At 50.4% G+C, this 13,140-nt stretch overlaps 5 protein-coding genes across 5 annotated transcripts; 3 read left to right on the top strand and 2 right to left on the bottom strand.

The window, feature by feature from the left end:
* The first annotated feature begins 351 nt into the window (after positions 1-351).
* F5Y00DRAFT_226772 (short chain dehydrogenase) lies at positions 352-1,956 on the top strand. The gene is made up of 4 exons (XM_048006384.1): positions 352-810; positions 885-1,169; positions 1,258-1,543; positions 1,615-1,956. Exons 1-4 carry the CDS (start codon positions 694-696, stop codon positions 1,788-1,790), a joined length of 864 nt encoding a protein of 287 aa, XP_047868419.1. The 5' UTR covers positions 352-693; the 3' UTR covers positions 1,791-1,956.
* A 153-nt stretch (positions 1,957-2,109) lies between these two features.
* On the top strand, positions 2,110-4,494 carry F5Y00DRAFT_226771 (putative GMC oxidoreductase). The gene is made up of 2 exons (XM_048006383.1): positions 2,110-2,575; positions 2,626-4,494. The coding sequence occupies exons 1-2, from the start codon at positions 2,366-2,368 to the stop codon at positions 4,198-4,200; spliced, it is 1,785 nt and encodes a 594-aa protein (XP_047868418.1). The 5' UTR covers positions 2,110-2,365; the 3' UTR covers positions 4,201-4,494.
* Positions 4,495-5,225: 731 nt separating this feature from the next.
* On the top strand, positions 5,226-7,545 carry F5Y00DRAFT_174028 (FMN-dependent dehydrogenase-domain-containing protein). Its single transcript, XM_048004907.1, has 4 exons — positions 5,226-5,572; positions 5,676-6,965; positions 7,039-7,112; positions 7,165-7,545. The coding sequence occupies exons 1-4, from the start codon at positions 5,536-5,538 to the stop codon at positions 7,255-7,257; spliced, it is 1,494 nt and encodes a 497-aa protein (XP_047868417.1). The 5' UTR covers positions 5,226-5,535; the 3' UTR covers positions 7,258-7,545.
* Positions 7,546-7,658: 113 nt separating this feature from the next.
* F5Y00DRAFT_273101 (Aldo/keto reductase) lies at positions 7,659-9,362 on the bottom strand (the record flags this gene model as incomplete). Its single annotated transcript, XM_048013111.1, has 5 exons — positions 7,659-8,111; positions 8,213-8,532; positions 8,627-8,717; positions 8,834-9,093; positions 9,183-9,362. The coding sequence occupies 5 exons, from the start codon at positions 9,360-9,362 to the stop codon at positions 7,856-7,858; spliced, it is 1,107 nt and encodes a 368-aa protein (XP_047868416.1). The 3' UTR covers positions 7,659-7,855.
* Positions 9,363-9,613: 251 nt separating this feature from the next.
* On the bottom strand, positions 9,614-11,287 carry F5Y00DRAFT_273099 (uncharacterized protein; the record flags this gene model as incomplete). Its single annotated transcript, XM_048013110.1, has 5 exons — positions 10,687-11,287; positions 10,144-10,635; positions 9,993-10,086; positions 9,735-9,930; positions 9,614-9,677 (listed from the first exon to the last, which is right to left on the bottom strand). The coding sequence occupies exons 1-5, from the start codon at positions 11,146-11,148 to the stop codon at positions 9,614-9,616; spliced, it is 1,308 nt and encodes a 435-aa protein (XP_047868415.1). The 5' UTR covers positions 11,149-11,287.
* Between the last annotated feature and the right edge of the window lie 1,853 nt (positions 11,288-13,140).

Raw genomic sequence — 13,140 nt, 5'->3', positions numbered from 1 at the left:
GCTGCGTGGCGCGGGGGGGGGGGGGGGCGGGGGGCGGGGGGGGGGGGGGGGGGGGGGGGGGGGGGGGGGGGGCGGGCCCCCCCCCCCCCCCCCCCCCCGCGGCCCGGCAGTGGCGGCACGTGACCCTGGAAGGGGGAAGGGGAGAGGATGAATAAGCGGCTAAATTTCGGAGGGGACGGGGATGACGTAATATGATGACATAAGCCTTGCCTTGAGCCTTTCTAAAAGTCGGGATCTTGCGGTCCCCCTCAGGGGGGGCCCTCGGTTTATTGATAGTGTAGTATCTAACCTGGTCGGGATAGCTCTCCAGTGGTCAGATTTGTCATTGTAATCCGGAGTTAATGCAGCTCAGGGGCTGCGCAAAGAAATACCACTAGGTAGGTACCTAACCTATGCAATCACGGCGCATAGGTAGTAGGCGTCCTTCGTTCCATAGCGCTACTACGTCAGCGACATCCCACTTACACTTACAGCTAACAAACACGGCGCGCCCCGCACCTAACGGCCTCCGAAGTCTTGATTATGAAGCCAGAGTACCGGCGGTTTTAGTTCTATGTCTCCGAGAAGTATAATATACCTATCATATAATACGATAACCCCCCTTGGGCCTTTGGATATCGGGCTCGTTCTAGGTTCCCATAACTTGCCGATTTGTTTGTGCTTCTTCAAACACCAACGCGAAATATCGAAAGAATGGCAGCTCCTGTGCCGTCCCCGACGCCAACTTGGCACAACGATACTTACGCAGCTATCTCTCCGAAACGGCCTGAGCTTAGTGCCGCGGGGAAGACTGTCGTGATTACCGGCGCTGTGAGCTTAGCCTAACTACCTACCTAGTACCTACCCAGCTAGCTTTTTATTCCGCCATCTAATACATCTTATAGGGGGGTGGCGTTGGCCGCGAAACCGCGCTCGCATTTGCCGAAGCTGGGGCTTCTCGCATCGTACTCCTGGGCCGCACCGAGGAGACCATCAAGACGGCAGCTTCTGCGCTTCCTAACTCCGTCTCGGCTCAGACTTTCGCAGTAGATGTTACGCAAGAAGACGCGCTCCAGCGTGTTGCGGCCGAAGTAGGATCGTGGGATATCCTCATCCATACCGCCGGTTATGTCTCTACTCCCGGCCCCATCGCCTCCTCGGATACTAACGAGTGGTGGCAAAGCTTCGAGGTAATGCGAGCTATCCCTAATATATGCATACCCTCACATCTTGATAACAAACCTTCGGTACCTACCTAAGGTAACTAACACTTGCTAGACAAATGCCAAAGGCACATTCCTTAGCATCAAGACCTTCTTGCCTACCGCGAACAAGACACATGCCACCATCCTAGCTCTCAACACCGGCACCGTTGCGCTCCCTAGCGCGGTCCTGCCCGGCTTGTCTGCGTACATGGCGTCGAAGCTCGCCGAGACCAAGATCATCGAGTTCCTGGCCGCGGAGCAGCCGAATGTATTCGCGGCGACGGTGCACCCTGGTCTGATCGAGTCGGATATTTTCAGGAAGAGCGGCGCGAAGGCCGAGGCTGTGCCTTTGGATAAACGTGAGTTTGAAGCCTTCTAACTTCGTCTGGTTACCTATATGTGTTGCTGATAAGTAACCTGCTCGGTTTAGCCCAACTCCCGGCCCATTTTCTAGTATGGCTATCTAGCCCCGAAGCCAGCTTCCTGAAGGGCCGCGCCGTGTGGGCTAATTGGGATGTGGACGAGCTGAAGGGACAAGCTAAGGCTATAGAGTCGGGGATACAGTTTACGACTGGTATTAATGGCTGGCCGTTCTCGGCTGCGTAATTGGGTAGGTTGGTTATATATTACTAGTCGTATCTACTCGACTGAGGGTTGTTTGATTCGGGAATTGACAACAACATATTTACTTTAGCATTACGGAGACGGAATACGATCTCGTAGACCTGTTAAATTAAAAAAAAATCGAAATTTACGTATTATTGTCTTGGAAGCCTACATAAAAGCACCACAATGATACTATTGAGATTGAAGCTGAGCACATACGACTTATTAGTCAAATGGGTATAAGCGGGATATTGCATATCCCTAGAATATCACAGCGGATTACGACCCCATCCCATCTGCACGTTTCCCCTCTTTCATAGTGGGAAGCACAAGACCCCTGTTCTCTTTAGTTTAGGTACCTTAGCACCAGCCAGGTCACCACTGTACGAGAGGGTGAACGTATACCGCATGATCCCCGGTGCTACGTAAGGGAGCAGGTACCTACCTAGGTATGTAAGCCATGTGCATTACACTGACCATATTATTTTGCTCGTTCTTCCAGTGGCCAGTTTACTCAGATTTACTCTATGCTTTCTCGTAACGAGACTTAAACTTCACCATATCGTGTAGACACCATGGCGTCCGAAAGCTTCGACTTCGTTATTGTCGGTGGAGGACTAGCGGGCCTTGTCTTAGCATCTCGGCTGTCAGAAGATCCCGCCGTCCAGGTCCTCGTTATTGAGGCAGGTGAAGATCAGACGGCCGACCCCCGAGTCAACGTCCCTGCTATGTGGCCTACTTTACTTAATACACCTTCCGCATATAGTTTCAGGACTGTACCTCAAGTATGTATACCTTATTAGCGTCTATATTGCGCTTTCTAACGTCTTTATAGAACGAGCTTGAAAACCGAGAGATTTGGTTCCCCCTAGGCCGCTTACTTGGGGGATCTAGCGCGCTGAATGGCCTGGCCTTCAGTATAACCTCTAAAGCTAACGTTGATGCTTGGGAAGCTCTAGGAAACTCGGGGTGGGGTTGGTCGAGCTTCTCTGAGTCCTTCAAAAAGGCGTATAGCTTACCTTCGGAGGGGACAGACGCTAAGGGCCCGATCCAGCTTGCGGTCCCTGATGAAGATACCGAATGGCCGCGGGTTTGGAGAGAAACGCTTACTGCGCTCGGCTTCCCAGTAAACGATGACCCGTTTTCTGGGCAGCTTTCCGGTGGCTTGATCGTCACAGATTCCTTACATCCTGCTACAAAACAGAGGAGCTACGTCGGAAATGCGTATCTCGAGGCCGCACGACCTCGGAGCAATCTCACTATCTGGACAAAGGCTTTGGCGGAGAAGATCATATTCGACAAGTCAGATATTCCCGTAGCTACCGGCGTCCAAGTTAATAAAGATGGGGAAACGAAAATTGTGGGAGCTCGCAAAGAAGTTATAATCTCGGCGGGCACGATCAACTCGCCTAAGGTATTGGAGCTTTCGGGTATTGGCGATGCGAAACTCCTACAGTCACTTGGCATCGATGTTGTAGTTGACAATCCAAACGTTGGAGAGAACCTTCAGAACCACCCCTTGATCACCTTGAGCTTCGAAACTCGAGGACAAGCCGGCTTTGAGACTATAGACAAGCTTGCCCGACAAGATCAGGCCGCCCTCGGTGCCGCCATGGAAGCTTACTCAAAACAAAAAGGTCCCTTTGCCAAGAGCAATTCGAATATAGCTGCACAGCTCCCATTTCCGGGGGTAACGAGTGAACAGGGAAAACAGGAACTCGATAAAATCTTGCAAAGTGTGAGCTCTACAGTCCCCGACAAACCTACATCGCTTGCAGAAGCCCACGAATCGTTTGTCCGGTCCATCCTCACGTCGCCTACCGAGGCGTCCGGATGCTACCTCGCGATTCCCGGTTACGCAGGATCCAACGGCGACGGGACGATGGCCGGCCCGCCTCCCGGAGACGAAAGTTGGTTGAGTTTCGTCCTGCTCCTAGCACACCCGCTCTCGCGCGGTTCCGTACACATCACCAAAGCCTCCGGCGACTCCTCGCCAGCCCTAGCCATCGACCCCAAATACTTCAGCCACCCCCTCGACCTCGAGGTATTCGCGCGTCACCTGCAATTCGCGGAGAAACTCGCCCAGACCGAACCCCTAGCCAGCGCGCTGAAGCTCGACGGCAGACGCACGCCGGCGGCGCCGCCGCTGCTGGGCAGCTTCGCGGACTTGGACGCGGCGAAGGAGTATATACGCAAGACGGCGGTCGGGGCGCACCATTTCACGGGCACGTGTGCCATGGCCCCGCGGGAGCTGGGGGGCGTTGTTGATGCGCAGCTGCGCGTGTACGGGACGCGGAACTTACGCGTCTGCGACGCGAGCGTCATCCCTATTACGCCTCGCACGAATCCGCAGGCTACGGTCTATGGCGTTGCGGAGCATGGGGCGAGGATTATAAAGGCGACCTCGTGAGAGCTACCTATGGATTCGGTGGATTAGGTACGTGGCTTACATACGAGAGGCCGGTGTTTTGGTGTAATCCGTAACGAGGGCTAGAGTCTCGTTATGGAAAGCTCGTTTATGTAGATGAAGGTACCAGCCAGAGACGTAATGTGTATGGTGTAAAGTTATAGTTGAACGATGGCACGATAATAAATCATTATCGAGTTTTGATCTCATATAGATGAGCAATTAAGTGTCTAGAACCCGAGCTGGCTCTTGTCGAAGATACTTAGAGGCTGTTTGTAAACATAAGCATGAAAAAACTTGTAGGGGGTAAGCATAAGCATTAGCAATGCGTTTGGAGATAGATATTGCTTAACTTATCCCTACCATAATCTTGCTTGTGGAGTGCTACAAAATACTTTCTTTTCCATCCAATACCTAGGCTTTAAATCTACTGCTAAATTTTTGCTGAATTGGAAACGTACCAACAGAGGTGCTTTTCGAAGCTGATCAATTGTGCTAATGGCTTTTACAGCGCTATTGCCCATTAAACGCGTTATAATTATAGCGCACTAGTGAAAAATTTACAGCGCACTTGATAGCCCCTTATAATGATATATTAGTGAAGGCGTACGCTGTAATTATAGCGCATTTAGCGAATAGTATATTCATAATTTTAGCAATAGCGACAACGAGGTTGGGAATAGCTTCATCTTAAAATTAATAAATAAGCATTTAAATCATTTAGATAAGCATAAAACCACAAACAAACAGCGACTTATGGCTATTAAGGTTAGCTCTAATTGGTCTGAATTATACTGGGGATTCCCCCACAAGCGAGTCAAATTTAAGCCTGCTTATGTGCTAAGATGTCACGGGCCATAAGCAAAGCACCGCTTATGTTTACAAACAGCCTCTTAATATATTTGCCTTGGCTCTAGACAGACTAATACCTAGTACATTAGGTACCTAATGTATGTACAATAAACCTGCCCCTGAATATAGCTCTTTGTTGCTTTTTCAGCGGAGCGAATTAACGGTGCTTCCAAGCACTTGGGTCTCCCTAGTAGTCTGCCCCTTAGCAGCTTAGAGGCTCCGGGATTTAGTCGCGTAGCCAATGGAAACTATGGAAATAGTAATAGCCCCCATGGGCCATCCCCATTATGTCCACCAAGTCCACTATCTGGAGTCGCGGGGTCGCTAACTTATACATGCTTGGGGGATGGGGGATGCTGATTGAGCTCCGGGTTGCCGCGGGTTAAATATCACCGAGAGCTCTTTCTCAATTCTAATATTTTTAACAAAACAAAGGAAAAAAACAATTGGGGTGAGTATTTTTGGACATTATCGTTTTGCTATGTTATGAAGATGGCAGAAAAGCTCATTAGTGCCGAGGAAGGTAAGATAAAACTCCCATAACTCTAGGTATTCTTAGCACTTATACCCTCCTCTATTCCCTCGGCTATTGTACTTGGCTAACCATCGTATGTGCGGCTTCTCAGTCGTGAAGCATACCACACCCGAGAGTTGTTGGGTGGTGTTATACGGGAATGTCTATGATGTAACCGAGTTCCTACCGTCGCACCCCGGCGGTTCCAAGATCATCTTACAGCTCGCCGGCCGAGATGCAACGGACGAGTACGATCCTATACACCCTCCGGGTACACTAGAGGAAAATCTCAAGCCTGAGGCCAAATTGGGCCGAATTGACCCCCAGACTATAGTCCAGGTCAGCAAGCCAGCTGCTAAGGAGGAAAAGAAGGACGTAGAAGGTCCGCCGCCTATGGAGAGTCTACTGAATCTCAACGAGATCGAGGAGGTCGCTACGAAGCGCATGCCCGAAAAGGCATGGGCCTACTACTACTCTTCTAGCGACGATACAATTTCCAAGTCTTTCAATAATGCCGTTTATAAGGACATCCTACTGCGGCCGCGAGTTTTCATCGACTGCACTAAATGCGATTCTTCCACGACTTTGCTGGGACACAAGGTCGACATACCGATATTCGTCGCGCCAGCCGCAATGGCCCGGCTAGGCCATCCCGATGGCGAGGCCGGCATTGCTCGGGCCTGTAGCCGGTTCAACGCGCTACAAGTGATCTCGAACAACGCTTCTATGACGCCGGAGCAAATTGTCGCAGACGCAATACCAGGGCAGATCTTCGGTTGGCAGCTGTACGTGCAGAACGACCGGGCCAAGAGCGAAGCCATGCTGGCCCGCATCAATCGCATGTCCGATAAGTTCAAGTTCATCTGCTTGACGCTGGATGCGCCCGTCCCCGGCAAGCGCGAGCTCGACGAGAAGCAGAGCTTCAAGAACGCCGTCAAGGTCGCCTCCGGGGTCAAGACCTCGGATGAGCCCAACCGGCCCGGCGGTGGTGGCGTGGGGCAGCAGCTCTTCTTCGGCACGGCGTCGGATCTCACGTGGAAGATTACGCTGCCGTGGTTGGCGAAGCACACGGATTTGCCGATTGTGCTGAAGGGCATACAGACGCACGAGGACGCGTTCCTCGCGGCGAAGTATGCGCCGCAGGTTAAGGCCGTTATATTGTCGAATCATGGTGGGCGCGCGCTGGATACCGCGCCACCTGCTGTACATACCCTACTCGAGATCCGCAAGCATTGCCCGCAAGTATTTGATCAGATCGAGGTCTGGGTTGATGGCGGCATTAAGCGCGGCACTGATGTGGTTAAGGCGCTCTGCCTGGGTGCCCGAGCTGTGGGAATTGGCCGAGCTGCTCTATTCGGGCTCGGGGCCGGTGGGCAGAAGGGTGTTGAGAGGACGTTGGAGAGTAAGTTTTTCTTTTAACGAGCTTTCCGGCTTGTTGTCTGGGTTGAACTTAACTAACAACGTGATTCAAATAGTCCTCAAGGCGGAGACAGAGACGTGTATGAGGTTACTTGGAGTAGAGAAAGTGAGCGACCTGAGTCCAAGACACGTAAGTACTTCCCATCCCTCTAGAGGAAAGCTAGCTTACACATACCGTGTAGATCAACTTTAGGAAAGTCGAGAGGGATATCTTTGACGGGGACGCGGGATTGGAGACGTTCGGCCTGTGGGATAAGGTCAAGTCTAAGCTATGAGCTACTGCCGATCTTGGTATATACAGCGTAGAATACACCGTGTAAGTTCGTCAATAGTTCTACCGTTGGATAAACTTAGCATAGCGATAGCGATGGATTTTTATGGAATACAATATTACACACCATGTACTCTGGCACTAGATGGATATTGTTAAGATTAGTGTCAGACGCTTCTTAACTTTATTCAGCTCCTTATAGCATACAGTACGCAGTATAGAGTTTGTATACACTTTGCCATTATTCTAAGAGGTGGATATTGTAGATTTCCACCTCCTGCAAGGTCTCCTTACCACGTCTTGTCTCCAATACTTCCGTAGAATAAATGGCTCTTGGGCGCCCTATTATCTCGCCTTCTCATTGGTGAGTCAAGACACGCAAGGGAGCTGATTCACCGCAGGTATGGACTATTAGAAGAAATAGCTTAGGGAGAAGCAACGTTGAGATATATCGGATATAATGTGCCAATAAAAGTACCTAAGGTAATAGGAGTAAGAGTGGCAAGCTAATGTATTTAATACGGTTAAACAATATAACTATCCACGTATAGCCTACTCCTAATAATATAGAACCCACGATGTAACTTGTTTGTGCCTCCACTTCAGTCACGATCCGTAGTCGTGCTTGGTTTATATATGGTGCCGGTGATCAAAACCCGACCACGATCCTCCTTGTTTCGGGCATAATCCTCGGGCAGCGGTGTATCAGCGAACAGAGCGAGACTATGCTCCGGCGGATAACGGGCGCCGGGACACGAGGCAGTTTCGACGAGGGTCCGGATCCGCGCAACCTCCTCCGTCGAGAGCGAGATCGACGCAGCTGCGCAGTTCTCGTCCAACGTCGCAGTTTTCGTAGTCCTAGAAGCAGCGTGGTTCCGTTAAAAAAAAATTTTGTTCTCATGATAAAATAGGTAAGCTGTGACGGGGAATTTCGGACGAGCCACGCCTGTCTCACTTACCCCGGGATCGGGAAGATGTCGTCTCCCTGGCTAAGCAGCCACGCGAGCGCCAGTTGGGCGGCGGTGCACCCCTTTCTAGCCGCCATCGTCTTCAGCTCCTCGACCACAGCCATGTTCTTGGGGAAGTTGTCCGGCGAGAAGCGCGGGTAGTAGCGTCTGACGTCGTCCGCTTCGAAGTCGGCTGGGCTCTTGATGCGGTCGCTGAGGAGGCCGCGCGAGAGCGGCGAGTAAGCTACGACGGCGACGCCGAGCTCCCGACATGTGGCGAGGAGGTTGGTTTGGGAGTCCTCGATTTCGGTTGTGAAGGGACTGTATTCGACCTGGGTTAGGTAGGTTAGGTACTTAAGTTAGACGATTTCTTTGGCTTGGGTGTTGTTGAACGGGGAAATAGGGGTAGGTAGGTACGGCTCATACTTGCACAGCACTGATCGGGTGTATGGCATGAGCACGCCGTAGTGTCGCTGCTGATACTTCAGATAAGCCTAGGTAGCGGATTTTGCCTTGTCTTTTCGATTAGGTTAGCTTTGCTAGGCTTTCCAATTCATTCAGATCTCCTACAAGTAAGAGTGGAACGGAGCGGGGATATATATAATAAACGCAGGTGTAATCAAGCAGACGTACTCCTTCATCTTGACCATCTCAGCTACGATATGCTCAACCGGCGTGCTGCCGTCCAGCCGGTGCGGATACCATAGATCGATGTAGTCTACGCCTAGACGCTTCAAGCTCTTGTCGCACGCCTCGTGGACATATGCCGCGTCGCCGCGGAAAGCAAAGCCCCCTTCTCCTAGTAGTATACCGCCGAATTTGGTAGCGAGGAAGATATCAGAGCGCTTGCCAGTCCTGGCGAACCATTTCCCTATCAGATCTTCCGAATCTCCCTGGTAGGTATAGTTCTACGTTAGTCCCGTAGACACACATGTGCGGGCATATCCGCCGGATGTTAGTTAATACAAGGGCAAGAACTTACGTAGAAGTCGCTAGTATCCCAGAAAGTTTCCCCGATGGAGTGGGCGTGGTCAAGGAGTTCAAGCCTTTGCTCGTCGGGCATAGGCTTGCCATAGCTCATAGAGAGGCCCATCATACCGAAGCCTATGCGGGGGACTAGGGGGCCGCCCTTTCCGAGTTCACGAGAGGGGATAGGCGACATGATTGTTTACTTGGAAATTAATATTTGATTATATCTTGAGTTGGGTTATTGATAAGTCTGTGAGCGTGATAGTTCGAGAGTAGTTGTGATATTTACAGCTGGACACAGCCCATACTTATAGGAAGACGAGGCCAATCTTAGATATAGGCCAGGTCATAAAACCCTTTGCTATACGTCCATCTTCCGCATGTGCTGTGCATAATCCGCTCCGCGTTGGCGGACTGCGGAGTTGTGGCAAACCATGCCTTCGACTATTCTAAGAGCCGTCTGCTTGTCTCATAGCAAAACATTTTCATCTCGTCGACGCCGAAGGATCTAGGGATATAGACATTAGTAGCCGATAATGGAGATGGAATGGCTTGATAAACCCACAATGTGAGGAAAGCAAGCGCAAAGTCATCCACATCATCTCCTTTTCCAGTCCGCAAAAACTCATCGAAGTAAAAGGCTGAGATGATCCACATCGGCTTCTCTTTCCATGCCCTGTGAAACTCTAAGGGGTTCGTGGCTGTCCATAGATGTCTCGATAGGGTCCACCGGTGGACGTATTGCCAGTCCCCGAGATCCGCTGCGTTTATATGTCAGAGCCCAGTAGTTAGGTATGTAGATCTAACATGCTGATGTCCTTACCAGGTATCGTCCGTCCTTTCAATAAACCCCAAAACTGAACGAGAGCAGCGCATATCATATAAGTTCTCCTAACACTTTCTGCGAATAACCAGCGCTGGACAATATATCAGCGATCACAAGGCTTTCTAAGGGGTAACTTGTTCACACATACTTCCCAAGACTCAGGTGGCTTATTACGAATCTCAGCGTCATCAAGTTCAGCGAAGTCCTCGAGGTTATCTCTTATCTTGCGCAGCTCCCCATTCCAGGCTTCTAATAAGGGTACATCATCATCGGCTTGCTGCCCTAGAGTAGCGTTTCCATCAAGCATACGAATAGTTTGATAAACAAGTAGAGCGTGGACTCTCGCAAGCTTTTCCCGCGGTGTTAACGATGCACCGCTAGCTGTTGTTACGAGATTATGGACGTTCTCGTGAAGAACTCTCAGAACAAAGCCACGGTTTGCCTCCGTCTGGTTCGTGTAGAGAACACACACCGAGAACGCTTGCAGGATATAGGGTGGCGTGTTAGTTAGATATAAGTGACGATGCATATATATAGTGGAGTTATCTTGAGCAATCGTTTTATGAAAGTTTTTGAAAGTTTTCATCGCATAAGCAATTCCAGTTGAAGGGTCTTCAAGTTGCCACGGAGCATAATCGTCCTACTAATGTAAGTACCAAGAGAGTGAAAAACGGTCCTTACAAAAACTTACGCATACGGCTGACACCCTAGAATAGTCTTGAGGAGTTAGGATTTTACTCTTTGGAATTGATACTATCTGCGTATCCTGCCTCAAGAAATCGGGCAGCCCGGGTAGATCTCCAAACCCGGGCCCATTCATCGAGCCCAGTAGAGATTCAAACGTGCTATCAAGTTGAATAATTTCATCAGGGGAAATATCTACGTCAACGCCCGCAGTAGTAGGGACGTTGCCGTCATCTAGTACAAGACTGTCACCGTAGGACGTAGACGGAGGACCGTCGAAAGAGTCTAGACTTGTCGGAACACCCGCAAAGTTACTGTACGACTGCGTGTCCGACTGTCGTCCGTAGATACAGAGGCGCTTCTTCTTGGTGCAATTAGCACAAGCTGGCATCCGCTGGTCACAGCGTCGCTTGCCCCTCACACAGGCGTTGCAGCTCTTCTGCCTAGATGAGCCTCCGCGCGGAGCCATGAATTCCGCTCGAAGAGGAAGATGCGCTAGTTGGGGGAATATCTTCGATATGTTATAAAGACGACTTTCTCAGCGACAAGTAAACCGTACTCATGGTAGATAAACTTGGCATGGACGTAACTAGGTAGAAAGAAACTAAAAAGTGAATCGGTCTGCGGAGCATGACATGTGAAGTCCGCAAGTCCGCCGCCGAGTCCCTTTCAACTCCGCAATTTCACATCTCACATCTCGGGGATCCACCATTTTATTGTCCCCGGGTTCCAACAACGGAGCAAGGAAGGTTGAATTCAAAATGCTTTAGAACTTCACTATCGTGTCTGATGTAGGCACGTCCCCCAAATCTCAAATCCATTTAAACGCCACACTCGGCCTAATCTTATTAGGCAAACTCATAGGTTAGGTACCTAATTGAACTATTGCCAAGAAATACGAAGCCTATATCGTTGTGGACAGTGTCATTTCCTATCGGGATCACTAATCATGTATCATGTATATCAGTAAGGGCGTTCTGTTTTCATCTTCTAGGTAAACCCCAAATACCTATGCATCGTGACCGTAGATACTTGTCCAAGCCGTAGTCTGACCGCCGTGGCGGACACGAGGCTAGCTGCAGATGTGTATTTATGCCCAATCACACAGTCGGTAACACTCTGTCGGTTTCTCGGACGTGTTGCAAAAGCGCCATCGACCCCTGAAACTGTTACACCAGATTCGTCCCGAGAGCCACGGCACTGGTACCACGAAAGGTATCGTGATGCCAGTAGGGCACATGTGTTTCAGCAGCTGGAGAGGAACTCTTCTACGAGATTGGCTCTCTAAAGGAGGCGCGCCAATATGAGACATAAGCCACGTTACGCGAGGGATGACAGAATGTGATATTCCACTGACTGGTAAGTACCTACGGTATACCAAGTAAAAAAAAGAAAACCTTTCTCGTGCTAGACTTGGCCTTAAGCATTCAACGCCGAGCAAGCTCGGAGATGTCTATGTCCACTCGGTCGCGAAATCCTGCCTATTCAAGATCTAGATTCGGCCGTCAAGCGGTAACGGGAGGCCGCCGCCGCAGACGGGAAGCGGCAGTGTTTAAGCAAACCGACAAGCTTTTATTTCCAGAGCGTGACATCCGCGTCCGAGACAGACGGGTCTCAACGTGTGATACTTCGGGTTATCGCATCAGATCGCGCTACTTTCTCTCGGAATCTAGAAACGTGGTATACTGCGCACAGAATATGCCGTGTCCCCAAAGTCCCATGTCTTACAAGTTACCCCGATCGTTGGAAAGGGGAATATAGGTATCCTATTAGAGAGACGGGTTGGGGAGGGCGCATGCGATAGATGGTCTCGCCAGCATCTTCCCCATGAGGCGGGCTCGTGTTACGCACCGCCTCTCAGTACTACGGGAGGGACTGAGACACTAGGGTTGGGGTCGATAACTATAGTTATTGCTCAATAAACTCATACTACCTAATCTAACCTACCCATCGACATAGCAGTATAAGAAACGAAAGTACCTTGATGTGTCCTGAAGGTCCTTGTCCTTCTAGGTATGTAGGGCCATAAGTTTAGCGAGACGGGATGGTGTTAGTGCACGCTGACATCGAAACTATTGGCCTAGCCGTGTAATGAAAGCCTGCGATTCACACCAATTGGTAGCCCCTGGCGCTGACTATTGGCGGGTAACACTGACTATAGTCTATGTGATCGATCTTAGAATGAATTACCTATGCCGTGTAGCCGAAAGATTTTATTCCCTAGGAGAAACTTCAGAAGAGGCCACTTGAGCCATGTTTCTATGATACTAGTTTTGAGCCTCCAAGCCTTTAGAGAAAGTTTAATAGATCCCAGTGACACGTGCGAACGGACCTTTGGGGGGAGCCTTACTACGTACGATATTAAGGTAATCATCGCTAGACTTATTTGGCTTCCGGTGAGCCCGTGTACTGGGTAGGTGAACAGGGACGAAGCTGACGCCAGGACGGGTTCGGCCGAGTT

This window comes from Daldinia vernicosa (genome assembly GCF_022497035.1).
Source record: "Daldinia vernicosa strain CBS 139.73 unplaced genomic scaffold F5Y00scaffold_6, whole genome shotgun sequence".
NCBI lineage: Eukaryota > Fungi > Ascomycota > Sordariomycetes > Xylariales > Hypoxylaceae > Daldinia > Daldinia vernicosa.
Note: the sequence above shows the minus strand (reverse complement) of the source record. Positions and strands in the feature narration are given on the sequence as shown.

What these genes read in the sequence shown, in the direction of transcription:
- F5Y00DRAFT_174028 (XM_048004907.1), top strand. Translation starts at nt 5,536, where the DNA reads ATGAAGATGGCAGAAAAGCTCATTAGTGCCGAGGAAG. An exon ending in GCTCATTAGTGCCGAGGAAG is followed by an intron (nt 5,573 to 5,675) that starts GTAAGATAAAAC and finishes GCGGCTTCTCAG; the next exon opens with TCGTGAAGCATACCACACCC. An exon ending in TGTTGAGAGGACGTTGGAGA is followed by an intron (nt 6,966 to 7,038) that starts GTAAGTTTTTCT and finishes TGATTCAAATAG; the next exon opens with TCCTCAAGGCGGAGACAGAG.
- F5Y00DRAFT_226772 (XM_048006384.1), top strand. Translation starts at nt 694, where the DNA reads ATGGCAGCTCCTGTGCCGTCCCCGACGCCAACTTGGCACAACGATACT. An exon ending in AGTGGTGGCAAAGCTTCGAG is followed by an intron (nt 1,170 to 1,257) that starts GTAATGCGAGCT and finishes AACACTTGCTAG; the next exon opens with ACAAATGCCAAAGGCACATT. An exon ending in GGCTGTGCCTTTGGATAAAC is followed by an intron (nt 1,544 to 1,614) that starts GTGAGTTTGAAG and finishes TGCTCGGTTTAG; the next exon opens with CCCAACTCCCGGCCCATTTT.
- F5Y00DRAFT_226771 (XM_048006383.1), top strand. Translation starts at nt 2,366, where the DNA reads ATGGCGTCCGAAAGCTTCGACTTCGTTATTGTCGGTGGAGGACTAGCG. An exon ending in GTTTCAGGACTGTACCTCAA is followed by an intron (nt 2,576 to 2,625) that starts GTATGTATACCT and finishes ACGTCTTTATAG; the next exon opens with AACGAGCTTGAAAACCGAGA.